General features: G+C 38.2%; 1 protein-coding gene across 10 annotated transcripts in view; it reads left to right on the top strand.

The window, feature by feature from the left end:
* The window catches only part of CADPS2 (calcium dependent secretion activator 2), a 544,800-nt gene that overhangs the window by 229,514 nt on the left and 287,606 nt on the right, over window positions 1-27,680 (top strand). For all 10 annotated transcript variants that reach the window (XM_065938665.1, XM_065938663.1, XM_065938662.1 and 7 more), the window contains exons 5-6: window positions 463-699; window positions 6,237-6,358. In XM_065938665.1, coding sequence (XP_065794737.1) covers window positions 463-699; window positions 6,237-6,358 — 359 coding nt within the window. The remainder of the gene's footprint in view (window positions 1-462; window positions 700-6,236; window positions 6,359-27,680) is intronic.

The raw sequence follows: 27,680 nt of genomic DNA, 5'->3' as shown, positions 1-27,680 counted from the left end.
AGGCATTGATTTTCTGGAGCATTAGGCAGTCGTCTGAGTGACGGCTGTTTTAGGCCATCACTCCCCAGCCCATTTTGTACAGCTATCATCCCATCCCTGGTGGCTCAGACGGTAAAGAATCCACCTGCAATGCGAGAGCTGTAGGTTTGTTCCCTGGAATGGGAAGATCCCCTGAAGGGGAGGGCATGACAACCTACTCCAGTATTTTTGCCTGGAGAATCCCCATGTACAGAGGAGCCTGGCGGGCTACAGTCCATGGGGTCGCAAAAAGTCAGACATGACTGAGCGACTGTGCACACAGCACAAGGCTTTTAAAGCCTGGAGACTAACGGATCAGGTAAATGCATTATATTTAGTGTCACAGTTTCTAAGACAGTCAAGTATATGTACATAATATAGTGTTTTATGAAGAAATTGAGATCCGACTGGTGTAACATCGTTATCTTAATAATTATTTTTAAGGAAAGACGATTCCCCAAGTTTATATCAAAAGAAATGGAGAGCGTGTATATAGAAGAATTGCGGTCTTCAGTGAATTTGCTAATGGCCAATTTGGAGAGTCTTCCGGTTTCAAAAGGCGGCCCAGAATTTAAATTGCAAAAATTAAAACGTTCCCAGAACTCTGCCTTTTTGGACATAGGGGATGAGAATGAGATTCAGCTGTCAAAGTCCGATGTGGTCCTGTCATTCACCTTGGAGGTAAGTGCCTTTACCCCATGTTCACTTCTGACAGCATAAATGAGGCTGCAGGATAATTTCTGCTGACCTTTGTGATAACATTTCAAATTTAAAGCACCATAATATATTTTAAAGAGGTTAAATTAGTCTTCATTGGCTAGACAATCAGATTGTGAATGCAAATTAATGCAAATTGTCCTTTAAACATAACAGTTGTGTTAGGGTTAAATAATAAAATAATACAAGCTTTGAGGCAAGTCGCTTGGTGCCAGCGAGGCCAGTGTAAGTTTATTGGTAGAAGTACTGAAACACACTTGAGTAGAAATAGGATTTAAAACATATAATTGAATTCTCTGTAATTTGAAAACTCCTTTCAAGCTTTTGGTTATCCTTGTTGTTAATCTACTTTGACTATGAGAATCAGATCACATAAACCAGCTGTAATATATAATATTACAAAAGACGCTTACTCCTTGGAAGAAAAGTTATGACCAACCTAGACAGCATATTAAAAAGCAGAGGCATTACTTTGCCAACAAAGGTCCGTCTAGTCAAGGCTATGGTTTTTACAGTGGTCATGTATGGATGTGAGAGTTGGACTATAAAGAAAGCTGAGCACCGAAGAATTGATGCTTTTGAATTGTGGTGTTGGAGAAGACTCTTGAGAGTCCCTTGGACTGCGAGGAGATCCAACCAGTCCATCATAAAGGAAATCAGTCCTGAATATTCATTGGAAGGACTGATGTTGAAGCTGAAACTCCAATACTTTGGTCACCTGATGCAAGGAGCTGACTCATTTGAAAAGACCCTAATGCTGGGAAAGATTGAAGGTGGGAGGAGAAGGGGACGACAGAGGATGAGAGGCTTGGATGGCATCTCCGACTCAGTGGACATGAGTGTGAATAAACTCCAGAAGTTGGTGATGGACAGGGAGGCCTGGCATGCTGCAGCCCATAGGATCACAAAGAATCAGACATGACTGAGCAACTGAACTGAACTGAATGTATAATACTGAGTACTGTAGATGATGAGAAGTAAAGACTTCCTTTCTGGGACTTGCAGTTTCCTTATAGGTACAGTAAAATTCTTTTTTAAAAAAGCAAGTATAAATGTTGTACATTTAAAATTGTGTTCCCCAAGACTGCACAGTTTCATCCCTTGTGTACAAAGCACTGGAAACCAAAGATAACTGATCCCTGACTGCTGCTGCCGATCCCTGTGGATATTTTTCATGATGCATTTCCTCAACTGCTCATCTCTGTATATAGGTTTTTACACAACATCCACACATATGCTCGAAATATCTAGCTTAAATTTATAGCCTCTCAAAAATTAAAGCTTGTAGCTCTTTTCTTGCATTGTTCTATTCTCTCTCTGCTGGGGCCCACTATTGCTATTTGAGTCTGCTAATTAACAAAGCAAAGTATGTACTCTTAGGAGGTACAATTTTAGATTTATTTGTTTATAGTTCTTAAGCTTGGCTTGTTACCTTTATGGCAGAAAAAACAAATGCTTCTGTTCCTTCCTCCACTTATTCAACTTGAAATTCAAGTTTGAGGAGAAGACAACTGCCTCTCTTTTTTCACTTCCAGCCTAACCTTTCCTTTGTAAGTTAATAGGTTAAATTTAGCATCAGAGTAGAAACAGAAGATTTTCTTCTGACTCCAAACTCAGTTCCGGGATTAGCTAATAACTTTGCCAAGTAGCTTTGCTCCTGGGTTTCTTCTCAATCTCTTTAACCTCATAACCTAAGAGTGTTTAATTTGAACCTAAGTAGTATCTCAGGTATAAAATTTCCCATTCATTCCTGAGTCAGGTTTCCTATGGACTTGAATGAAAAGTGCCAACTCCTTTTTTTCTTAAGGTTTTGTACAAAACAAAATCAGTTATTTAATGACAGTCTAACTTTTCCTACCAAGAGTTTGGCATTTAAATTCGTTAATGATAAAAATAATTTGAAAATCAAATTATTTTTGTAATGTTTAAGCATACCATTATTTCTATAAGCATGCACAACTGAAAACAGCTCAAAACACGTTCTCTTTTCTCTATTGTTTAAAAATCTTACACCATTGTAAATAATGAGCTTTTATGAATTCTCTCTCCCTTTTGAAAACAAAATTATGCTCATGAGTTCATTTTTCTATGAATTGTTAGTCTGCGCTTTATTGCCAGTGTATTCAATAGGCTGTGCAATTAACAATAAAATGGTGTTAGGAGGATAATATGAATTAAAACTTCATTTAGCCATGGTCTAAGAAGCTTCCATATTTTTATAATTATTTTGACATGCTCTGTTACTATGTCTATGTAAGACAGATATTTTCCTGTCATAGCATAGTACAGACATGTTCCATAGTGCCTACAGTATTTTAAATAGGAGTCAGTCTCAGAACAAATTGAAATCACTTTGAAGGGCAGACTGCACCATGCTTGTCTGTGGAACTCCAGAGGGAATGGACTAGGTGCCTCCTCCAGCCCCAGGGCCTCTGACCTTTGCCTAGCTAAACTGAATAATTATCCTTCACCCTTTTTCCAGGCTTCCCTCATCTGACACCAGATTTCAGCTTGAGAAAACTCCGAAAGGCAAGCAGTTAATCCATTTTAAGGGTTTCACATTTCATCCGTCAGGTTGAGTCTATCCAGCGGAGAAGGAATTTTTTTCTCCTAGAAACAGAAGTCCCAGTCTAAAGAATAAGTGCAGATTTGAAGCACTGCTCAAATTTTATCATCTCTGTAAAATTTCTACCCACTCATCCCATCTCCCACCACAGCACCTAACATAAAATTCAGTGATATTATTCATTATCTGGTTTTCTTGACTAGAATGTAAACTAGGAAGTTGAGGTCTTTTTTTCTTCTGTTTTTGTTTACTGAGGTATTCTAAGAGCCCGAAAGAGTACCTGGCCACTCAGTTGACGCGATAACTGTTTTTTGAGTTAGGGACTTTAATGGTATCAAAAATCAGCCGTTGGCCTCGCAAGATTACTTTTAGGTCTCTTCATTCATGAAGCTTTCAGAGAGAATTATAAAGTAAAAGACAAGCTAACTCACAAAACACTAAGCTATACAATGGTATGTCAAAATTAAATAGTCAAGTGAAGTTAGGAAAATGCTCATCCAGAAAGTTATGAGTCTGTATGTTGTCATACAGAAATAATGAAATGGTGTCAGTGGCATGAATATAGTTTTTTTCCCCACACTGTTTTTGTAGGTAATAGGGCAGCAGACCCCATGATCTTCTCTGTATCTGGAGGTACTTTTATGGTCCCCTGTTCACCAGACTGCTCAGCTTCCTCTTACTACAACCTCAATATGCCTGAGTTGCCACATAACTCTGTGGATGGACAGTGTCTTATTCAGAAACATGTTATTTCATATTTTGTACATGCTTCCCTTCTTTATGCTTCTAGAATAACTTTGTTTTATCCTTATTACATCATTCATCTAGAGATCTGGGAAGAGAAGACAGAACACAGATCAGTTTTATTTTCTGCAGTTTCATTATCAAGTTTTGCTGGGAATTGTTTGAAACAGTTACCTAAAGTTAGAGGAGATGATGGTCCATGGAATTCTTAGCTGCTTTTATCCTTCATAATTGAAACTAGCTGTGCTTTTCAAATTCCTTTTGGAAATCAGATCTGCAGAATATTGTTGTTTTATTTACTTATATGTATGGGCTTCCCCAGTGTCTCAGCGGGTAAAAAATCTGCCTGCAATGCAGGAGACACAGGAGATGCAGGTTCTATCCCTGAGTAGGGAAGGTCCCCTGGAGGAGGGCATAGAAACCCATTCTCCATTCTTGCCCGGAGAATCCTATGGACAGAGGAGCCTGGCGGGCTACATGAGGTCACAAAGAGTCAGACACAACTGAGAAGCTAAACAGGCACGCATGCATGGATTCACAGTAGAAGTTACATCTTTTGAATGGCGGTCCTGCAGGATAGAACGTTCCCAACACAGATGGGAGCGTTGTTCTGAAGAGCAGAAGACTTTCACAAGTCGTCTGTTTTAGGTTGTCCTGTTTATAGTGTAGCTTGTAGTAGAGGTAATGGAAATAATGGTAAGCAGCTGCTTCCTTTGTTCTCTTGCACTCTGGCTATTAAACACACAACAGAAAGAGATGCAGGACAGATATCATGTGAACTCGTGCCATCAAGATTTCTAGATTTGTCTAGTGTACTCAATTCTGTTTCATGCTTAGTACTTCATCTCAGCTTCCTTGAGTGTTAGACTGTGAACACTGTTACTATTATCTATTAATTCTCATAGTGTGTTTTCATTGTGTTTATTTTTATTCATATGTTTGTATGCATTTCAGAGTGACAAAATGATAAAGCTCTGGCTGAGGGAAGAAAATGCTTCTGAGTTTGACTTGTATTTTTGGTGATCAGTTTCCCATATGTTTTTTTATGGAAAAACAAAACAGTAGGCATTTGTATTTACAAAAAATCTTGTACCAGAACTAAAAGGAATAAAAGTTCTGTTAAGATGATTTATTTCTTTGAGACCTTTTTGCCTCAAGGTTCATATCATAGCTCTACAAAAGGTATAATGATTTAGTGATGTATTAAAAAATCAATAAATGATACATACATTTTTAGTGGATATTTTGGTAGCTACATGGCATGAATGCTGTTAATATTGTTTGCACATATACAACAGGAGATCAATAAAATATACATACATATTTTATATATATATGAATTCCATTGAATATATTTTATGAATGTTGAGAATTTAGGAAAATTCATGATGCAAATTTTTTAAAAGGCTATAGTAAATAATATTCAGCAGTATTCATATTTTATGTGTATATCCAGTGAGAATGTTAGGTTACAATATTTTAAGATTGGCAGCCTTTTATACAAAGATAAAAACCACACTTGTAAAGTATGTTTCCCTTCTCCCCGGGAGTTATGAATATATAAGCTGATATCAGTCTTTCTACTCTTTTCCAGTAGACTTTATCAAATTAATGGATTGGGAAAATATTTTTCCTTGTCTGGTTAATAGTAAGATATTCTTGGCAAGTTATATTTTTTTATATTTTCATAAGATATGCATTGGCCATAAAGAAAATTCTTTTGTAAATGCTGATAGTCATATAAATAACTGAGTATAGACATTTTCTGATGCCATGTATTGATTATCTGTGAATTGGTATGATGGTGACAGTGTCTACCAGTCACCTTATATGGAATTCAACCTGTATTCTTGTAACACATTCACTGAATTTTCATCATTCTGCTTTGCCTCATGCACACCTGCCAAAATTGTTTTATAGGATCTGAGTGTATATCTCACTTCATTGTGGCTCATATCTAGAGACTTTAACTTAATTGCTGGCAGGAGATGCATCTTCAGATACCAACTTTTTCAAAATGTTATGTACTATACCCTCCATGAATAAAGATGGATTATAAAGAAGATAAAATACCGTCGAGATTGTCAGATAATTTTATCAATTGGTCAGCCTAATTGTAGTTCATTCTGTTGTCTCTGTTGCTAAATGTTGTCAATTTGACAAATCTGTGAAACATTTTTCTTGTCTTTAGATTGTCATAATGGAAGTGCAAGGTTTGAGGTCAGTCGCTCCCAATCGAGTTGTTTACTGTACAATGGAAGTGGAAGGAGGAGAGAAACTGCAGACAGACCAGGCGGAAGCCTCAAGGCCACAGTAAGCCCGCTGGGAAAAAATGTGTTTTCCTTCCCTCCCAAAGAAACGTGCCTTGTCGATTTGCAGAATTGTATGGGTTTGTACTCTGAAACTGTTAGTTGGCTACCTTTGTCTCAACTGTGTTACAATCAGTGAGTGCCTTTCTGCATAATGAGGCTGTAATTGGAGCTGTAGCAGAAGCCCCTGTGTAGTGCAAACAGAAAATCCAGCATGCATATGTGAAACTAATTATTAGGCAATTAAATGTTTGTCAGTCATTCGTAAGGAAGCGTGTGTTATGTGTTATTTAAAAGATAGTGCTCGATTCTATTTCAGTCGCTAGTAATATAATCTATAGCTTTTCCACCTCAGTGGCGGTGCTGAGGTAGATGGTGTGGGTGATGTCTTGGGTTGCTCCAGTGAGTAGGCTTGAGTTAGAGAACCAGTTCATGACTAGTGAGCAGTCACTGGAAATGCTAACGATGTTCATTGCTGGCAGTTTTACGTTTTGGATGCTGGAAATGAGTGTAATTAAGTTTGGAAAATATTCTGTTTAACTGATTTCACACTTGCAAAACATCACAACCTCTGGTAGAAATAACCTTACGTTGGCCAGAAGAATTCAAATGAAGATCCGCTGGCCTTAATCTGCACACTGCCTTTCAATAACATTTTTTTTATTCTATTTAGATTTCATTCAGAATTTCTTTACAGGACTTGGCATTTTTGCCTTATTATGGTGTCCATAGGTGGAGTCTTCATTCAGGAAACCTCAACCTCTGAACTTCTGGCTAATCACTGGCTAAGCACTGGATAGACAGAGATGAATAGGAAACTGATTTTTCTTAGAGCAGATGGAGTCAAAGGAGGTATACAGAAGATTACGTGCAACAGGGCCGTTGTGCACAGTGTCCCAGGGTTGAGGAGAAGCAATCTGAAACTTCTCATCCTGCCTTACAGAACCCTACAGGTCTACCCTTGGCCAGTCTCTCCTTACCTCCGGGACCTCACCTTGCCCCTCTGTTCCTCTGGTCAGTCACTCTTCCAGCTCCCTGGACCTCATGAAGTTCCTCACACCTCTCAAGCTTCTCTTGTCATGGCACTTGCTTTTTCCTCTGCCTGCAGTGACTTTGCCTCTTATCTTTTTAAAGCTGGATCCTTAGTATTGAGAAATAATCCCTTGCTGAGCACAATTCAATCCCTCAGATAACCCGTTGCTAAGCTGATATTTTCTGACTCATCACTTTATAATTTTTAAATTAGTGGTTTCTCATCTGTGTATTTTGTATTGTTTCCCTTCCTCTGTCCTTTTTGGGGAAAAAAAAAAAAAACTTATTTGGCTGCACCAGGTCTTAGTTGAGTCACACAAGGATCTTCAATCTTTATTGCAGCATGCATGATATTTTTTGTTTTAGTTGCAGCATGTGAAATCCAGTTCCCCAAGCAGGGATAGAATCCAAACCCCCTGCATTGGGAGTGTGGAGTCTTAGGCACTGGACCACCAGGCAAGTCCTTCCTCTCTCCTTTTGAACAGAGCTCTTGTCCTCTCCATCTTCTATCATAGTACCTAGGAGACACTTAGTCAGAATTTACTAATTTGCCTGCCTGAGCTTACTTTTATGCCTTGTCATAGTAAATATTAAATGATGTTGTATCTATTCCTGCAGCCAAATAGAATTGACTTACAATGTGACAATGAAGTGAAAATAAGGAGGATAAATAGCTTTTTAAGAGGTTAAAACCTCTTAAGAGGAGGCTATGTGAGATGGAAAGGGAGATTGGAACCATTTCTAGGAGGGCATACGGAGTCAAGAAAGAGGTTTGGTATTTATTTTAAAATATTAGCTGTTTTACTATATTCAGAGTGTTATGCAACCACTGTCCATTTTAAAACATACTCATCACCTCGAAAAGAAGCTCTTTTTTTAAAAAGCTTTATTTATTTTTTATACTTGGCCATACCACGTGGCCTCTTGGATCTTAGTTCCCCTTCATGTTCAGTCTCTCAGTTCTGTCCAACTCTTTGCCACTCCATGGACTGTAGCACGCCAGGCTGCCCTGTCCATCAGCAACTCCTGGAGCTTACTCAAGCTCATGTCCATCAAGTCGTTGATGCCATCCAACAATCTCATCCTCTGTCATCACCTTCTCCTCCCACCCAGTCTTTCCCAGCATCAGGGTCTTTTCAAATGAGTCAGCACTTCGCATCAGGTGGCCAAAGTATTGGAGTTTCAGCTTCAACATCAGTCCTTCCAATGAATGTTCAGGACTGATTTCCTTTAGGATGGACTGGCTGGATCTCCTTGCAGTCCAAGGGACTCACAAGAGTCTTCTCCAACACTACAGTTCAAAAGCATCAATTCTTCAGTGCTCAGCTTTCTTTATGGTCCAGCTCTCACATCCATACATGACTACTGGAAAAACCATAGCTTTGTCTAGATGGACCTTTTTCAGTAAAATAATGTCTCTGCTTTTTAGTATGCTGTCTAGGTTGGTCATAGCTTTTTTTTCAAGGAGCAAGCGTCTTTTAATTTCATGGCTGCAGTCAACCATCTACAGTGATTTTGGAGCCCAAAAGAATAAAGTCTACCACTGGTTCCACTGTTTCTCCATCTGTTTGCCATGAAGTGATGGGATCAGATGCCTTGCTCTTTGTTTTCTGAATGTTGAGCTTTAAGCCAACTTTTTCACTCTCCTCTTTCACCTTCATCAAGAGGTTCTTTAGTTTTTCTTCACTTTCTGCCATAAGGGTGGTGTCATCTGCATATCTGAGGTTACTGATATTTCTCCCAGCAATCTTGTTTCCAGCCTGTGCTTCCTCCAGCCCAGCGTTTCTCATGATGTACTCTGCATATAAGTTAAATAAGCAGGGTGACAGTATACAGCCTTGACGTACTCCTTTTCCTATTTGGAACCAGACTGTTGTTCCATGTCCAGCTCTAACTGTTGCTTCCTGCCTTGCATACAGATTTCTCAAGAGGCAGATCAGGTGGTCTGGTATTCCATCTCTTTCAGAATTTTCCACAGTTTATTGTGATCCACACGACAGTCAAAGGCTTTGGCCTAGTCACTAAAGCAGAAATAGATGTTTTTTCTGGAACTCTCTTGCTTTTTCAATGATCCAGCCGATGTTGGCAATTTGATCTCTGGTTCCTCTGCCTTTTCTAAAACCAGCTTGAACATCTGGAAGTTCACAGTTCACATGTTGTTGAAGCCTGGCTTGGAGAATATTGAGCATTACTTTGCCTAGAGTGTGACATGAGTGTAATTTTGTGGTAGTTTGAGCATTCTTTGGCATTGCCTTTCTTTGGGATTGGAATGAAAACTGACCTTTTCCAGTCCTGTGAGTTTTCCAAATGCTGTGAGTTTCCACTGCTGAGTTTTCCAAATTTGCTGGCATATTGAGTGCAGCACTTTCACAGCATCATCTTTGAGGATTAGAAATAGCTCAACCGGAATTCCATCACCTCCACTAACTTTGTTCATAGTGATGATTCCTAAGGCCCACCTGACTTCACATTCCATGATGTCTGGCTCTAGGTGAGTGATCACACCATTGTGATTATCTGGATCATGAAGAATTTTTTTGTACAGTTCTGTGTATTCTTGCCACCTCTTCTTAATATCTTCTGCTTCTGTTAGGTCCATACCATTTCTGTCCTTTATTGAACGCATCTTTGCATGAAATGCTCCCTTGGTATCTCTAATTTTCTTGAACAGATCTCTAGTCTTTCCCATTCTATTGTTTTCCTCTATTTCTTTGCACTGATCCCTGAGATACTAGATACTAGACCCTTTATATATATGTGTGTATATATATATATGTTTCACACATGTTTCCTTCCATTTGTTCATTGTCTTTTTACTTTGTTGGTAAAGTCTTTTGAAGCATAATTTTATCTCGCTTTTTGTTGCTTGTGCTTTTGGTGTCGTATCTAAGAATCCAGTGCCAAATCCAAGGTCACATACATTTATTCCTGTGGTTTTATGCCTATACCGTCATGATTTCAGCTTTTACATTTCTGTCATTGATCCCTTTTAAGCTAATTTTGGTACATAGTATGTAGGGTATAACTTCCTTCTTTTGTATATGGCAGTCCAGTTGTCCCAACACCATTTATTGAAGAAACTACTTGTCCAGTCAGTATTCTTGGTACCCTTTTAAGAATCATGGGTTTATTTATGTACTCTCAATTTTGAAATATTTCCAATGATATATCTATATGTTTATTTATTCTTATGCTAGTACCATATTATCTTGTTTACCATTGCTTTGTATTAAGTTTTAAATTCAGGTGCACGTGTCTTCCAAATACATTTTTTCAAGATTATTTTGGCTATTCTGATTTTCCATATTAGTTTTAGGATCATTGTCAATTTCTGCAAAAGCTTTGTAAATATCACCAGCTAAGATTCAGATAGGAATTGTATTGAACCTGGGGTCAATTTGGAGAGTATTGCTATCTTAACAATATTAAGTCTTCCTACTGGGGAGCATGGCATGTCTTTGCATGTATCTGAGTCTATAATTTCTTTCAACAGTGTCTTGTAGTTTTCAAGATACGTTTTTTACTTCTTGGGTTAAGTTTATCTCTAGTATTTTATTCTTTTTGATGTTATTATTAATGGAATTCTTCCTTTGAATTCATTTTTGGATTATTTATTGCAAGTGTATAGAAATACAGTTGATTTTTATATGTTACTTCCATTGGATGTACCCTTACTGAACTTGTTTATCTAATAATTTTTACTGGATTTCTTAGACTTTTCTCTATTTAATATGACCTTTGCTAATAATGATTATTTTACTTCTTACTGTCCAATCCAAATGCGTTTTATTTAATTTTTTGCCTAATTGCCCTAGCTTCTTCAGTACAATGTTAAATAGAAGTGGCAAGAATGGACATTCTTGTATTCTTGATTTTAGGGGAAAAGCATAGTCTTTCATCATTAAACATGATGTTAGCAGTGCCTTTTTAATATATACCCCTTATCTGTTTGAGGAAACTCCTTTCTATTCCTAGTTTGAGTGGATTTTTTTCCATGAGAGAGTGTTGGACTTTGTCAGTGTTTTCTTTGCTTCTATTGATATGATCATGTGGTATTTGCCTTTTATTCTATTAATATGGTACATTGCATTCTGTGGTATTGGGGGTGTTAACCGAATCGTGCATTTCTGATGTAATTGCCACTTGGTCATGATATGTAATTCTTATCGTTCCTGGTTTAAGTGTTCTAGTATCTTGTTGAGGATTTTTTAAATCTATGTTCATAAGAGGTTGGTCTGTAGTACCCCTTCTTTGGTGACTTCTGTCTGATTTTATATTGGCCTCATAAAAACTTCTTGGAAGGGTATGAAGAATTGGTATTAATTATTGTTTACATATTTGGTAGAATTACCAGTGGGACTATCAGGGGTTGGATTTTTGTTTGTAGGTCTTTTGTGATTACTAATTCTGATTACATAATGAACCATGATAGCCCTGCTGGGTTAGGTTCTTGGTGAAAACCTGCTTTACAGATGGCTGCCTTCTTGCTGTGTCCTCACATAGTGAAGAGAACCGTCTCATTTCTCGTCATCCTTTTATAAGGACAGCCATATTTTCATGGGTCTCTCCCCACATGACCTCATCTGAGCCCAGTTACCTCCCAGAGGCCCCGCCTCCAAGTACAGTCACATAGGCGATTAGGGCATCAACATATTAATTTATAGCGTTCATAAACACTACCCTACTCTAGCACTCCATGAGTTCTTAAGGGAGTGCAAAGTCCTTAGAAGCACAATGCCATGATGCTTTTAAAGAATCTTTTTTTTTTCCAAGTTTTACTGATGTATAATTTATATAGCATAAAATTCTTTTATTGAAATTTAGATGATTTTTAATAAATTTATACACTTGTGCTACCATCACAATTCAGTATCAGAACACATTATTTCACAAAATTGCTTCATTCCCATTTGCATTCTTACTCAGTTCCAGGAAACCACTCATATACTTTCTAGCTCTATAATTTTTTTCTGAATTTTTCATATAAATGATATGTAAAATGTAGTCTTTTGTATCTGGCTTTTTTTTCACTTGGCATAATCTCTACAGAGTGTATTTAATTGATACTTAAATATTTGTCCAATGAAATGAGTTAATTTTTATATAGTTATTTTATCAATTACTTTTTCACAAATAGTAAAATTTTTGAAAGCTGCTTCCCATTTAATTTCTAATAAACTCAGAATGTATCCATAAAGAGATGCTATAATAGGAAAATTAAGCATGGACAATTTAAATGAATTAAAATATTTGTGAGTTAGAAAATATTAAAATAAGCCTCCAATACTATTTTCTTGGGGGCTTCCAAGGTGGCGCTAGTGGTAAAGATCCAGCCTGCCAATGGAAGAGATGTAAGAAACCCAGGTTTGATCCCTGGGTCCGGAAGATCCCGTGGAGGTGGAAATGGCAACCCACTCCAGTATTCCTACCTGGAGAATCCCATGGACAGAGGAGCCTGGTGGGCTACAGTCCACAGGGTTGCAAAGAGTTAGACACGACTAAAGCGACTTAATGTACAGACAGTCCTTTTATTACTCTTATCACAAGGAAATTTGGCTGAAGTATCTTACATGCATTTCCTCATTAATTCTGAGTTAATTTTTAAGAAGAACTAAAGGATGTTTATCATTGTTCCCAGCACAGATTTCCTTAAAAATTTATCTCCTAAATGCTGACCAACTGCAGCTTTTCAGCAGTGTGGTAATTTTTATCTTGAATTCATCTTATGCAACAGGAAAGGCATTCATCTCCTCCATCATCATAGTGAATTACGCCTCGGACTTGTTTTCTAAATTTCATTGTTTCAACAGTTTGTGCTTTGTTGGAGATCAATTCATCCTTCTGTCTGATATTAAAGCACCTTGTTTAGTCCACATTTCCAATAAATGTAATCAAGATTTCTAGCCTTTGCCTATTTCATTCCTGTAATTCAGATTTCCTGCCAGCAATTAGGTAGAAAACAGCATGTGAGGTTGGCACATAACTTAGATTGTGGAACCTGGGATCTAATAAAAACGATGTTTATAGACAAGTTTGATTCATGAAGAGTGGTAGTCATCTATTAAAGTTTCATTTTTACTTTTGTTTTCTTTTTTAATAGCGGTGATGGAATGTAGACAAATGGTATCTTCAGTGGAGAAAATTCATCATTTCATAATCTCTCAGTGAACCCGGGAAAGTTTGTTTCTCTATAATAACATACAGAAGCATTGTTGCTCCACTTTTATAGCTTTTTACCATTTTGAGACATTTCATTATTTCAATTTTAGCCCGTACCCTTAGTGATACCACCTGAATGGAAGTAGAGGGGTAGTCAGACAACAGACTGAAGCTGGAAGGGGCAGGGAGTGACTTGTGGTCGTGTAGTGGTCACCAGTATCTTGATATGTGGTCATCTTAACACACTTACACACTTTCCCTAAAGACAATGAGCATCCTTCGAGTGTCTAAAACATAAGAGCTAATGATACCCTATGGGAGGCCAAGGCAGATCTTGGTTCTGGGGAAATAAATGCAAGGGAATTCATTTTTAAAAACAAATCAGGAACTGCTGGGAGCTGGGAATGGGGAGTTGCTTTTCAAGGAGTGCATGCTAAGTCACTTCAGTCGTGTCCACCTCTTTGCGACCCCATGTTCTGTAGCCCACCAGGCTCCTCTGTGGGATTCTCCAGGCAAGAGTACTGGAGTGGGTTGCCATTTGCTTCTCCAATGCAAGCAGTATAATGTTTCAAATATGCAAGGTGACTAAAATTCTAGAGTTTTGCTGTCCAACATTGTGCAATAATACAATACTGTATTGTTCTCCTACAAGTTCTTTAAGAGGGTAGATTTCATGTTAAATGTTCTTGTCACTCACAGGAAAGATCCTGGGAAGCAGGACTGTTTTTTGTGATACCTTCTCTCTCTCTCATCCCGTAGTGCTGTCTTATTAAAGACATTTGAAGGTTAATAGGTCTCTGTCCCCTACCCCCATCAAAGCAAATAATAAAATAGAAAAGCAAGGAACAGTAAGAAACGCTATTGAGCTGTATCATTAGACAAATATATTTATGCTTATTGGAACAGAACATTCTTCTACCTCATGGAAATGATGGGAAACGCAGACTTCAGTACTTGCTTCTGGAAATTTTAAATTCTGAACCAGAATTATAACAATCTGTCAAACTATTGAAAGATTATTGCCACTTATGGGAAGCTTAACAGAATGACAAGCTACTGGGACACACATTTAAGAGAGATTAAATAAAAATAAACCAAGAGGAAGGTAACCGTATTTAAAAAAAAAAAAAACAGTTATTTTCATTTTAGTATCTACTAAGGCCAAAATTAGTTTTGAAGTGTAATTCATTATCCAGCTACTCTTGCTGACAAGAGATAGAATATACTACATTTTAAAATCATCTGTCAAAATTATGCCTATTCTTAATGCATCAAGAGGAAAACACTCAAATCACTCACGTTTCATTTTTCTCATTTTCATCTTTAAAAATACGAGATTCCCTCCTCTTATATAAAGTTGCCAGAAATCACATTTCTCTAAAACTCATGCTACTGGTGCAGAAGAAAATGAAGCCTAATACAGAAATTGCATTCATTGAGAGTTTGTTTGGAAGTAAAAGAAGCTAATGTGTGGAATCTGATAGTTGATGGCATCCGAATTAGAGGGAAAGCATGATGGATTAAGATTCCAGATGCTTGCTGAAAAGCACTAATGGAAACCAGCATTGAGAGAGCTTGGGAGAAAGTGCGTATCTGTGAGCCTCAACATCTGGAGGAGGGATTAACAGTTTGTAAGTAAAAGTGAAAAGTAAGTGAAAGTTGCTCAGTCATGTCTGACTCTTGGAGACCCCATGGACTACACAGTCTGTGGAATTCTCCAGGTCAGAATACTGGAGTGGGTAGTATTTCCCTTCTCTAGGGGATCTTCCCAAGCCAGGGATCGAACCCAGGTCTTCTGCATTGCTGGTGGAATTTTTACCATCTGAGCCACAAGGGAAGCCCAAGAATACTGGAGTGGGTAGCCTATCCCTTCTCCAGCGGATCTTCCTGACCCAGGAATCAACTGGGGTCTCCTGCATTGCAGGCGGATTCTTTACCAACTGAGCTATCAGGGAAGCCCCTGACTTCCCCTTATAATCCTTGACTTTTTTCCAGAGCAATGTTTTGGAGTTGTTTTCATCATTGTTTGATCTATGTATCCAATTTATTGAGTGCAAAACATTTCACAGAGTGTATGTCACAAACAACTTCTCTCATGGTACTGCTCTCAGACGTGCTCCAGAAATACCCTCCTGTTCTAGTGAGAGAGATCTTAGCAGAACCCAGAGCTTTGCTGCCCATTTTCCGGTGTCCAAGAACATGTTTGAAAGTAAAAGTGTTAGTCCCTTGATTGTGTCTAGCTTTTTGCGCCCCCATGGACTGTAGCCCACCAGGCTCCTCTGTCCATGGAGTTCTCCAGGCAAGAATGCTGGAGTGGGTTGCCATTGCCTTCTCCAGGGGATCTTGCCAACCCAGAGATGAAACCTGGGTCTCCTGCGTTGCAAGCAGATGCTTTACTCTCTGAACCACTTTTCAGGTGTCAAATAACATGTTTAGGTATTCAAATTTTCCTATCACTTTAAATCAAAGCCTACCCATTTCAAAAGGGTAAGATTTCTCTCGGTGGCTTCCCTGGTGCCTCAGATGGTAAAGCGTCTGCCTGCAACACAGGGACCCGGGTTGGTTGGAAAGATCCCCTGGAGAAGTAAAGGGCTACCCACTTCAGTATTCTTGCCTGGAGAATTCCATTCACAGAGGAACCTGGTGGGCTATAGCACATGGGGTCGCACAGAGTCAGACATGATTGAACGACTAACGCTTTCACTTTCACATTCTTTTCCTTTCTTTCCTCCCAGCATGCCCAGAAACCTGTCCTGGGGAAAGGGTACTGTTGTCTGTTCCTCACTTGCATTTTGTTTTTGCCTGCCTGTATGTACTTTTCTACCAGTTTTGGGTAGGCTGGAGGAGGGAAGAGGGGAAGGGGCAAAATGCCTTTGTATTAACATAGAAGTGCTCTCTGTGGTCCTCCCTTGGTTAGCAGATGCCGTCTGTCATGGAAAATGTCCACATTTAACTTTTCTCTGGTGCAGTTCCTTGGAGACACAGCCCCTGCTGCCCAGAACGTCTGACCTCACACTCTTCCTTTCTAGAATAATGTATCCTGTGGCCGCCTTCCTTCCTCTTCCCCCGAGCCACTGCTTTAATGATGTTGCCCGCAAATCCTCTTCCTGCTTGAACTAGTTTTCTCAGCAGATGGCTCACACATTGGGTTGGCCTGAAGGGAGAAGAGGGCGGCGGTTGATGAGATGGTTAGACAGCATCATCAGGTCAATGGACATGCATCTGAGCAAACGTCGGGAGTTAGTAGAGGATAGAGCAGCCTAGCATGCTGCCGTCCGTGGGATCAAGAGTCAGACACAGCTTAGTACTGGACAGCAAGAGAAGTTCATTCAGGCTTCTCTGTAAGATGTTAATGAGAAAACCCAAACGAACTTTTAGGCCAACACAGTAAATTGGTGACCTGGGTTTGACCTCTGGGTCAGGAAGATCCCCTGGAGAAGGGAATGGCTACCCACACCAGTGTTCTTGCATGGAGAAGCCCATGGACAGAGGAGCCTGGTGGGGGTTGCAGTCCATGGGGTCGCAAAGAGTTGAACACAACTGATCGACTTCCACTTTACCTTTAATAAAATGGAAGTTCCTTGAATACAAAGGCTGTATATGATACCTCCTGGTTCTCGTCTAGCACCAGCCATAAATAATATGGCCCATTTGTGGTCTGTAATCTAATTTAAATATTTTCTCTACTATGTAGATTATTTAAAAAAATACAGTCTCTCAGTAGGTATCAGAGTATGACTCTTGAGCCAGCGCCTACCCAGATTAACAGGATGTCCAGTGCTCATTCTCACACCCCAAGCCCCCATTTACCTAGAAGTTCCTTGGGAAACATATTCCCTTTAAAGGACCAGTTCTTCTGCTTCTGTGTGCTATATTGAGGCTGGAATTCAAAAGTACTTTCAGATCTTTGTTACCCTGGATACCCTGAGATGAGGGACCACTTGGGTAAACAAGAGGACTTGCCAAGGGATACAGGGGCACAAGTTCAGCTTTAATAGAATTGGTATATGATTCTTCTAGTTCATAAATACTGTTCCCTGAAGCCCTTCTTTCCAGGGAAGAGCCTGCTGTTCTCTCTTCCAGGGAAGAGCCGCAAGTTCTCTCTCAACCCACTTTTCAGACTCCTTTCTTTGACTTTACAAAAGAAAGGTTCACCTCTCATCCAGCTTGAATCTTACCATGATCTTTTTCCTAGAGTGGAAAACCACCACATCACCATTCAAAAGGGAAAAAAAAATTAATGTTCCTGGTAGTTTTGAGAAAACAATTGACCAATGATATAATAAATCCTTCTGCAAATTAGATGTCTTCTATTTCTCTGCTTTCAACAAAGCTGATGGATTTGTTCAAGTTTTAAACTGCTGGATGATTGAAAAATAGTTTTTGCTTATCAATCACTGTATTTTTGTACATTCATATATGAAGGGAACAAATTGATAGACAGTGCTGTAATAATGCCCCATCTACTTATTTTCTTAGTTTATAGGAAAGAAGGAAAATGGGTTAAAATTGATGTTGAACTGTCTCAGTGTAGAATTAAGCTACAATCATTTGTATATACATGAAATAATAGGAAAAATAGCTCTATCCATTTCATTAAGACATGCATTTCTAACGAATATTTTTACTTTTCACATTTATTAATATTCATCATACTTCTTTGGGGTCACTTGGATAGTAATTGTAATAAACTAAATTTAGAAGGAATTTTACTTTGATTTTTATTTTTGACAAATTTTGTTTGTATTTAAGGTGTCCAACTTGATGCTTGTTATGTGCAGACATTTTAAATTGACCTGACGATAGTAATCATTTCCCATATTCATCAGCTCCCATAGTCACCTTTGTGTGTTTGTGTGGTGAGAACCCTTGATCTAGTCTTAAGAAATTTCAAGTATACACATTATTACTAGTCACCATGCTGAGAAATTCATACCCTTTGATCAGTATCTTTCCTTTTCCTCCACCTCCCAAGTTCTGGTAACCAACATTCTCTTCTGTCTGTCATTATGAGTTAGGTTTTATGTTTAAGATTCCACATATAAGTGAGATCATACCATATTTGTCTTTTTGTGTCTGGCTTATTTCACTTAACGTAATGTCTTCCAAACATTCAATATTTCCATGCTATTGCAAATGACAGGACTTCCTTCTTTTGTAAGGCTGTGCAATATTCTGTTGTATAAAAAACACGTTTTATTTCTATAGATGGATACTTGCTTCCCTATGTTGGCTACTGTGAATAATACTGAAATGAACATGTGTTAGTTCAGTCACTAAGTCTTGTCTGACTCTTTGCGACCCCATGGACTGTAGCACGCCAGGCTTCCCTGTCCTTCACTATCTCCCGGAGTTTGCTCAGGCTCATGTCCTTTGAGTCATATCCTTTTTCTCCTGTCCTCAATCTTTCCCAGGATTATGGTCTTTTCCAATGAGTCAGCTCTTCACATCAGGTGTCCAAAGGTACTGGAGCTTCAGTATCAGTCCTTCCAATCAATGAACATCGGAGTACAGATATCTCTTCAAGATGGGGATTTTATATCCCTGAGTATATACTCAGAACTGGGATTGCTGGATTATTTGGTAGATCTACTGTTAATTTTTGACAAACCTCAGTAATGTTCTCCATAGCAACTACATCATTTTTATACATATGAACAGTGTTAGGAGGGTTCCAACTTTTCACATCTTTACAGTCACTTGTTTTCTTTTGTTATTTAAATAATAGCCATCCTTACGCATGTGATGTGACATCTCATTGTGGTTTTGATTTGCATTTTCCTGATTACTGATGTTGAGCATCTTTTCATGTATCTGTTAGCCATTTGTCTATCTTCTTTGGAGAAATGGCTATTTCTGTTCTTTGCCTATTTTCTGATCAGGTTTTTTCCTTTTGTCATTGATTTGTACAAGTTCTTTATAATTTGGGTATGGCCTCATTATCAGAGATACAGTTTGCAAATATTTCCTCCCGTTGCATAGGTTGCCTCTTCAGTCTGCTGACTGTTTCCTTTGCTGTGCAGACATTCTTATTTTGATGCAGTGCTCCTTGGCTATTTTTGCATTTTTGCAGCTTGTGCTTTTAGTGTCATATCTAAGAAGTCATTGCATAGACTAATGTCAAGGAGACTTTCCCTTATGTTTTCTTTTAGGAGTTTTATGATTTTATGTCTTGTTTATAAGTCTTTCATCCATTTTTAGTTGAGTTTTGTGTGTGGTGTAAGATGTACCATCTGCATATGGATATCTAGGTTTCTCAGCACATTTATTGAAGAGATTATGTCATATGCCAACAGTTTTACTTTTTCCTTTCTGGTTTTCATGCTTTTCACTTTTCTTGCCTTTTTCATTTTTATTATGGATAGGACTTCTAGTATTATGTTGATTAAAAGAGGTAGATGCCCTTATCTTCTTCCCAATCTTAGAGGAAAAGCGTTCAGTTTTTTGCTGCTAACTATGAATCTGTGGGCTTTTATAATGTTGAGTTATATTCCAGAAGGAAATACATTCATTCATTAGCTCCTTCCTCTCTCTCCCCCCACAATGTGTAGAGCCTTATGATCAGAGAAAATTAAAGTTTTTATACATATTTATATACATGTAGATACAGATAATTTTAAAAAGTTGGATGTGACTGGATGACTGGACAACAGCTAATTATGTTATTGTTCAATCACCAAGTCATGTTTGACTCTTCGTGACCCAGTGGACTGCAACACACCAGGCTTTGCTGTCATTTGTCATTTCCCAGAGTTTGCCCAAGTTCGTGTCCATTGAATCAGTGAAGCCATCCAACCATCTTATCCTCTGTTGCCCTCTTCTCCTGCCTTCCGTCTTTTCCAGTGTCAGGGACTTTTCCAATGAGTCAGTTGTTTGCATCAGATAATTATAAGAGCATCAATAAAATATTCAGTTCATCTCAGTCTTGTCAGACTCTTTGAGACCGCATGGACTGCAACACGCCAGGCCTCCCTATCCATCACCAATCCTGGAGCTTACTCAAACTCATGTCCATCAAGTCGGTGATGCCATCCAACCATCTCATCCTCTGTCATCCCCTTCTCTTCCTGCCTTCACTCTTTCCCAGCATCAGGGTCTTTTCCAAAGAGTCAGTTCTTAGCCTCAGGTTGCCAAAAGATTGGAGTTTCAGCTTCAGCATCAGTCCTTCCAATGAATATTCGGGACTGATTTCCTTGAGGATAGACAGGTTGGATCTCCTCGCAGTCCAAGAGACTCTCAGGAGTCTTTTCCAGTACCACAGTTCAAAAGCACCAATTCTTCAGTGCTTAGCTTTCTTCACGGTCCAACTCTCACATCCATACATGACAACATAGCTTTGACTAAATGGACCTTTGTCAGCAAAGTAATCTCTCTGCTTTCCAGTATGCTAAGTTGGTCATAGCTTTTCTTCTAAGGAGCAGGTATCTTTTGATTTCATGGCTGCAGTCACCATGTGCAGTGATTTTAGAGCCAAAAAAAAAAGTAGTCTCTCTTTGTTTCCATTGTTTCCCCATCTATTTGCCATGAAGTGATGGGACTGGATGCCATAATCTTAGTTTTCAGAATATTAAGTTTGAAGCCAACTTTTCCACTCTTCTCTTTTACATTCATCAAGAGGCTCTTTAGTTCTTCTTCAGTTTCTGCCATAAGGGTGGTGTCACCTGCATATATGAGGTTATTGCTATTTCTCCTGGCAGTCTTGATTCCAGCTTGTGCTTCATCCAGCCCGGCATTTTGCATGATATACTCTGCATATATAAGTTAAATAAGCAGGGTGACAGTATACAGCCTTGACGTACTCCTTTCCTGATTTGGAACCAGTGTGTTGTTCCATGTCCAGTTCTAATTGTTGCTTCCTGACCTGCATATAGATTTCTCAAGAGGCATGTCAGGTGGTCTGGTATTCCCATCTCTTTCAGAATTTTCCACAGTTTGTTGTGATCCACACAGTCAAAGGCTTTGGCATAGTCACTAAAGCAGAAGTAGATGTTTTTCTGGAACTCTCTTGCTTTTTCGATGATCCAGCAGATATTGACAAATTGATCTCTGGTTCCTCTGCCTTTTCTAAATCCAGCTTGAACCTCTGTAAGTTCATGGTTCACATGCTGTTGAAGCCTGGCTTGGAGAATTTTAAGTATTACTTGGCTAGCATATGAGATGAGTGCACTTGTGTGGTAGTTTGTTGTCAAGCATTAAAATATAGTAGGGTAAAATTCTAAATCTTTGAGGAATAAATAGAATCAAAGTAAAAATTCAAAGCAAAAAACAATATCAAATTTTTTGTTAAAGAATTATAGAGGTGTTTTTTAATGCATGGTGATGAAATCATTTTTTTTGTGATAAATTCCCTTGAATCCACTTAAAAATAATATCACTGCTTCATGTTAAATGTCAATGTTTCCAACACACCAGATATCATACCCTTTGCAACTCTTTAAATTTATATTTAAAATTTCTAGATGTCAATTTAAAAATGTGTGAAGAGGGTACATAATTTTTGAAAATTATTTTGGGAAGTACATGAGACAAACTTTGAAGGCTGCTTTTCTAAAACATGCAGTGTTTTGGAGCCAGTCTGAGTCCTGAGGTTAGAAGACTTTACTGTTGCAGTGCTACAGATTAGGTTGCTGAGCCCAGACAGTCAGAAGAGATGCCTTTATTCTTAACTATTCCTGTACTTAAATCTGTAGTACTGACCAGCAGCCCAGGAGATATCCCTGGGGCTCACTTCCACTGATACACATCTTCATGGAGACCAGATGAGCATCTTAAGACTGCACGTCTTAAGACTGTGTGCTTAGTCGCTCAGTGATGTCAGACTCTTTGCAACTCCATGGACTATAGCCCACCAGACTCCTCTGTCCATGGGGATTATCCAGGCAAGAATACTGGAGTGGGTTGCCATGCCCTCCTCCAGGGGATCTTCCCAACTCAGGAATCAAACCCAGGTCTCCCGCGTTTCAGGCAGATTTTTTACTGTCTGAGCCACCAGGGAAAGACATGTGCATGGTAATCACTACATAGACATTGCTGTGAACAGAGAGTGAGAGTAGTCCATGTAAAGGATTTGCCAGGATCCTCAGAGCCATCAACAAATGAGAAGAATGATGATATCCATAAGTAGGAAAGACATTTTACATTTTACTGCATGGTATTTGGTGTGAAGTGGTAAAATAAGCTGATATTTTTAAAAAATGAGCAGAATTTATAATATTTAAAAATAGAAATACATAGAAATTAGATAAATTAGCAAGAAAGTAGGATATTTAAAAAGTCAAATTTCAGGATTTTAAAACATTAATTTCAAGGTGATGCTCTGTTTGAGGACAACATGGCTGTAAACCAAAGAATCAGACAGATCAGAGTGTAGATCTCAGCGTTGCAACAGGTTAACTATCTCATCATGGCCAGTTATTTTTGTCTGTGAGGTGTTTCTTCATTGGTAAAATGGGGATATCAATGCTTGCTCAGTCACATCCTACTCGTTGTGACTCCATGGACTGTGAGGCTCCTCTGTCCATAGAATTCTCCAGGCAAGAATACTGGAGTGGGTAGCTATTCCCTTCTCCAGGGGATCTTCCCAACCCAGGGATTGAACCCATGTCTCCAGCATTAGCTGAGGGGATTCTTTATCACTGAGCCACCAAGAAAGCCTCAAAATGGGAAGGAGGTGCCTGTATGAAGGATTATATTGTGAATAATTGACCTACTGTGTGTAGGAACACTTGACCATGTTCTTCTGCTTTTATCTCACCTCATATATTCACTATTCTCTGTTTTAGCCTTTGTTCTGTTCATTTTCAGTTTCTTTAACCTTGTGTTCATTTTCTACTTTCTTTAAACCTTTTCTCTTAGCACCCTGTTTTAAAGTCAAGCATCTCAAGAAGGGGGCTCATAGTTGAAGAAAAATTCAGTGCTCTTGACAACATGAACAAACATATTATGAAGCCAAATATGCTTTGGTCTTCTGAGTTCCATCTGATTTTTGACTTGGGCGTTTTCTTTGTCATGTAAAATTTATTTGATGTGAATCCCATGACCACTTTTTTTTGTAAGATAGAAGAGTTAGTTTCCATCAAAAGGAGGTAGTTTTCAACATGAATAATGCCACAGTGTCAATCACAAATGGACAGCATTCTTCAGTTGTCACACATTTGCTATCAGCATTGGATTTGTTTCTCAGCTGATGCCATCGAAGATTTATATCTGCTCTGGTAAAGCACAGCTGTCAGTGGATCACCAGCTCGCAGCTGAGCTTCCCACTACTGTTGACGGTAATTTTGCAACCGTGTCTTCCATGTTGGCACCATGTTAATACATTATGTGCGGGGCACTCAACTGTGTTGTCTACTAGAGCTGTGGAATAGAAATTCAGCTGGGGACTCCCACTACAATTGACATGTGGAGCCATGAAAGAAAAGGTAATCCTAAAATCAGTGCAACTTATATTACCTGGATTGTTTCAGATACAGGGAAATCTAAAACAGTTGGTAAAAATGTCCTGGTAAGAAGGGAATACAGATGGCTGTTTCTGCAAATTAGAGTATTCAAATGGCCTTGGTGATGGGGGGACCCTCGGGGAGTCAGGGTCAGAAATGCAGTACTGACGTGCCTGTGTATGAGAACGGGGTGCTTCCCCCTGCCTTTCTCTGCCCAAAGAAATGTGGATATGTTCAAAGATCAGTTGAACTTGGTGGAGGTTTTGTCCTCAGGCTGATCTCAGCACGCTCTCTTCTTTATTAGCATTTTTTACTTAAGCATAGTATAATACATAAATATAGTGTAAATACATAAACACAATTCAACATATTATAATATATTTAATTTTTTATATTCATCCTGATGGCTGGTTATATATTCCTTCATAGAAAAACTCATTTTGGAGTTCGGGAGTAATATCCATAATGTGTATGTTTATGTATTGATATATATATATACCTATATACACACATTATTATGTGGAGATGTTTTGAGTTGAGTAACATATAAAATATCCTTGCACTAGTTGTAGTGAGATCAAGACAGATTCTTTGCAAGTAAAAATTAGTTTTTATTCTAAAAATACACACACAAGAAATATGAGATCTACCCTCTTAATGAATTTTGAGTGCCCAATACAGTACTATTGACTATAGGCAAAATGTCATTCAGCTGATCTGTAGAAATTATACTGAACTGAAAATTCATAACTGTTGAACACCAACTCCCATCTTCATTTCACTCCAGACCTGACAGTTACCATTCTGCTCCCTATTTCTATGAATTTGACTGTTAGGTACCTCATGTCCTTCTGTGACTAACTAATTTCACTTAACATAATGCCTTCAAGGTTCATCCTTGTTGTCACATATGGCCAGATTTCATTTTTTTTTTCCAGGAAGGAGGGGGGTCGATTTTATTTTTTACTTTTTTAATTGGCAGAAAATTGCTTTACAGTGTTGTATTGGTTTCTGCCCTACAGCAATGCGAATCAGCCCTAATTATATACATCTCTCCTCCCTCTTGAGGGAAGTATATATACTTCCCTCCTCTCCCTCTATCCCACCCCTCTGGATTATCACAGAGTGCCTGGCTGGACTACCAGTGTTATATAGCAACTCCCCACTAGCTATATCTGTTTTACACATGATAGTGTATATATGTCAGTGTGACTTTCTCAATTCGCCCCACCCTCAGCTTCCCACTAACTTGGTGTTCACAAGTCCATTCTCTACTAGGTTCATCAGTACCCTTTTCCTAGATTTCATATATATATATTTATAAATGTGTATATATATACATATGTATATTTGTATATGTATGTATATATGTGTATATATGTGTATATATACATATGTATATTTATATATGTATATATAAATATATATATGCATTGATATGCAGTGCTTGTCATTCCCTTTCTGATTTACTTCACTCTGAATAAGAGGCTGTAGGTTCATCTACCTCACTAGAGCTGACTCAAATTCGTTCCTTTTTATGGCTGAGTAATATTCCACTGTATACATGTACCACAACTTCTTTATCCATTCATCTGTTGATGACCATCTGGGTTAGTTCCATGTCCTGGCTATTGTAAATATTGCTACAGTGAACATTGGGGTACATGTGTCTTTTAGAATTGTGGTTTTCTCAGGCTATATGCCCAGTAGTAGGATTTCTGGGTCGTGTGGTAGATTTAGTCCTAGTTTCTTAAGGCATCTCCATACTGTTTTCCATAATGGCTGTATTAGTTTACATTCCCAACAGTAGTGCAGGAGGACTCCTTTTTCTCCACATCTTCTCCAGCATTTGTTGTTTGTAGATTTTTTGATGGCCATTCTTACTGGTGTGAGGTGATACCTCATTGTAGTTTTGATTTGCATTTCTTTAATAATGAATGATGTTGAGTATCTTTTTATGTGCTTATTGGGTATCTGTATGTCTTCTTTGGAGAAATGTATGTTTAGGTCTTCTGCCCATTTTTTGATTGGGTTGTTTTTCTGATGTTGAGCTATATGAGCTGCTTATTATTTTGGAGATTAATCCTTTGTCAGTTGCTTCATTTGCAGTTATTTTCTCTCATTCTGAGGACTGTCTTTACATTTTGCTTATAGTTTCTTTTACTGTGCAAAAACTGTTAAATTTTATTAGGTCCTATTTATTTTTGTTTTTCTTTGCATTAATCTAGGAGATGCGTCAGAGAGAATCATGCTGCAATTAATGTCAAAGAGTGTACTGTCTGTGTTTTCCTCTGTAATATCTTTATCCATCCATCCATTGATATTCATTTAGGTTGTTCCATATTTTAACTGTTGTGAAAAATGCAGTGAACATGGGAGTATAATGTCACTTTCAAATTCTGATTTATACACACACACACACATATGTATGTATATACCCAGAAGTGGGATGGTATTGAGTCATATAGTAACTCTGTTTTTAATTTTTTTGAGAAACCTCCATACTGTTTTCTATAGCAACCACATCATTTTTTTATTCCCACCATCAGTGTTCCATGGGTTCCAACTTCTCCACATCCTCACCAGCACTTGTTGTATATATTTATATATATATATATATACATACATATATATATATATATATATATATATGTTTTTTTTTAAGATAATAGTCATCCTAAGAGGTGTGGGGTGATGTCTCATTGGGTTTTGATTTGTTTCTCCCTGATGATTACAGATGTTGAGCAGACTTTAATATACCTTTTGGCCATTTGTATAATTTCCTAGAAGAAATGGTTATTTATGTCGTTTGCCCATTTTCTACTCAAGTTACTTGTTTTTCTTCTGAGTTGTATGAGATTCTTCTATGTTTTAGATGTTAACACATTATCACATTATCAGACATACTGTTTGTAAATATTCTCTCATTCCATAGGTTTCCTTTTCACTCTGTTGATTATTTTCTTTGTTTTGCAGTTTTTTTTCCAGTTTGGTGTAATCCTAGTTGGCTATTTTTGCTTTGTTGCTTATATTAATACTTTTAGTCTCATATCTAATAAATCATTACTTAGGTCAATGTCATGAAACTTCTTCCCTATGTTTTCTTCCAGGAGTTGTTTAAATTCAGACTTTATATTTAAGTCCTTAATCCACATTCATTTGATTTTTGTGTGTATGATGTAAGAGAAGGTTCCAGTTTTATCCTGTTGCATGTGAATATCCAGTGCACTGGAATTTCCCCAGCACTACTTGTTGAAGAGACTACCTTTTCTACATTATATATACTTGATGGCTTTTTGAAATGTCAGTAGACTATTTATGTAGGAGTTTATTTGGGGGCTTTTTCATACTGTTCATGGAGTTCTCAAGGCAAGAATACTGAAGTGGTTTGCCATTTCCTTCTCCAGTGGACCAAGTCTTGTCAGAACACTCCACCGTGACCCATCCATCTTCGGTGGCCCTGCACAGCATGGCTCATAGTTCCGCTGAGTTAGACAAGGCTGTGGTCCATGTGATCAGTTTGATTAGTTTTCTGGGATTGTGGTTTTCATTCCTCAAGCTGGATTTAGAAAAGACAGAGGAACCAGAGATCAAAATGCCAATATCCGCTGGATTATCAAAAATGCAAGAGAGTTCCAGAAAAACATCTACTTCTGCTTTATTAACTACGCCAAAGCCTTTGACTACATGGACCAC

The sequence above is a fragment of the Muntiacus reevesi genome, chromosome 6 (genome assembly GCF_963930625.1).
Source record: "Muntiacus reevesi chromosome 6, mMunRee1.1, whole genome shotgun sequence".
NCBI classification, from domain to species: Eukaryota; Metazoa; Chordata; class Mammalia; order Artiodactyla; family Cervidae; genus Muntiacus; species Muntiacus reevesi.
The sequence above is the reverse complement of the archived record's forward strand: the minus strand, read 5'-3'. Positions and strand labels throughout refer to the sequence as shown.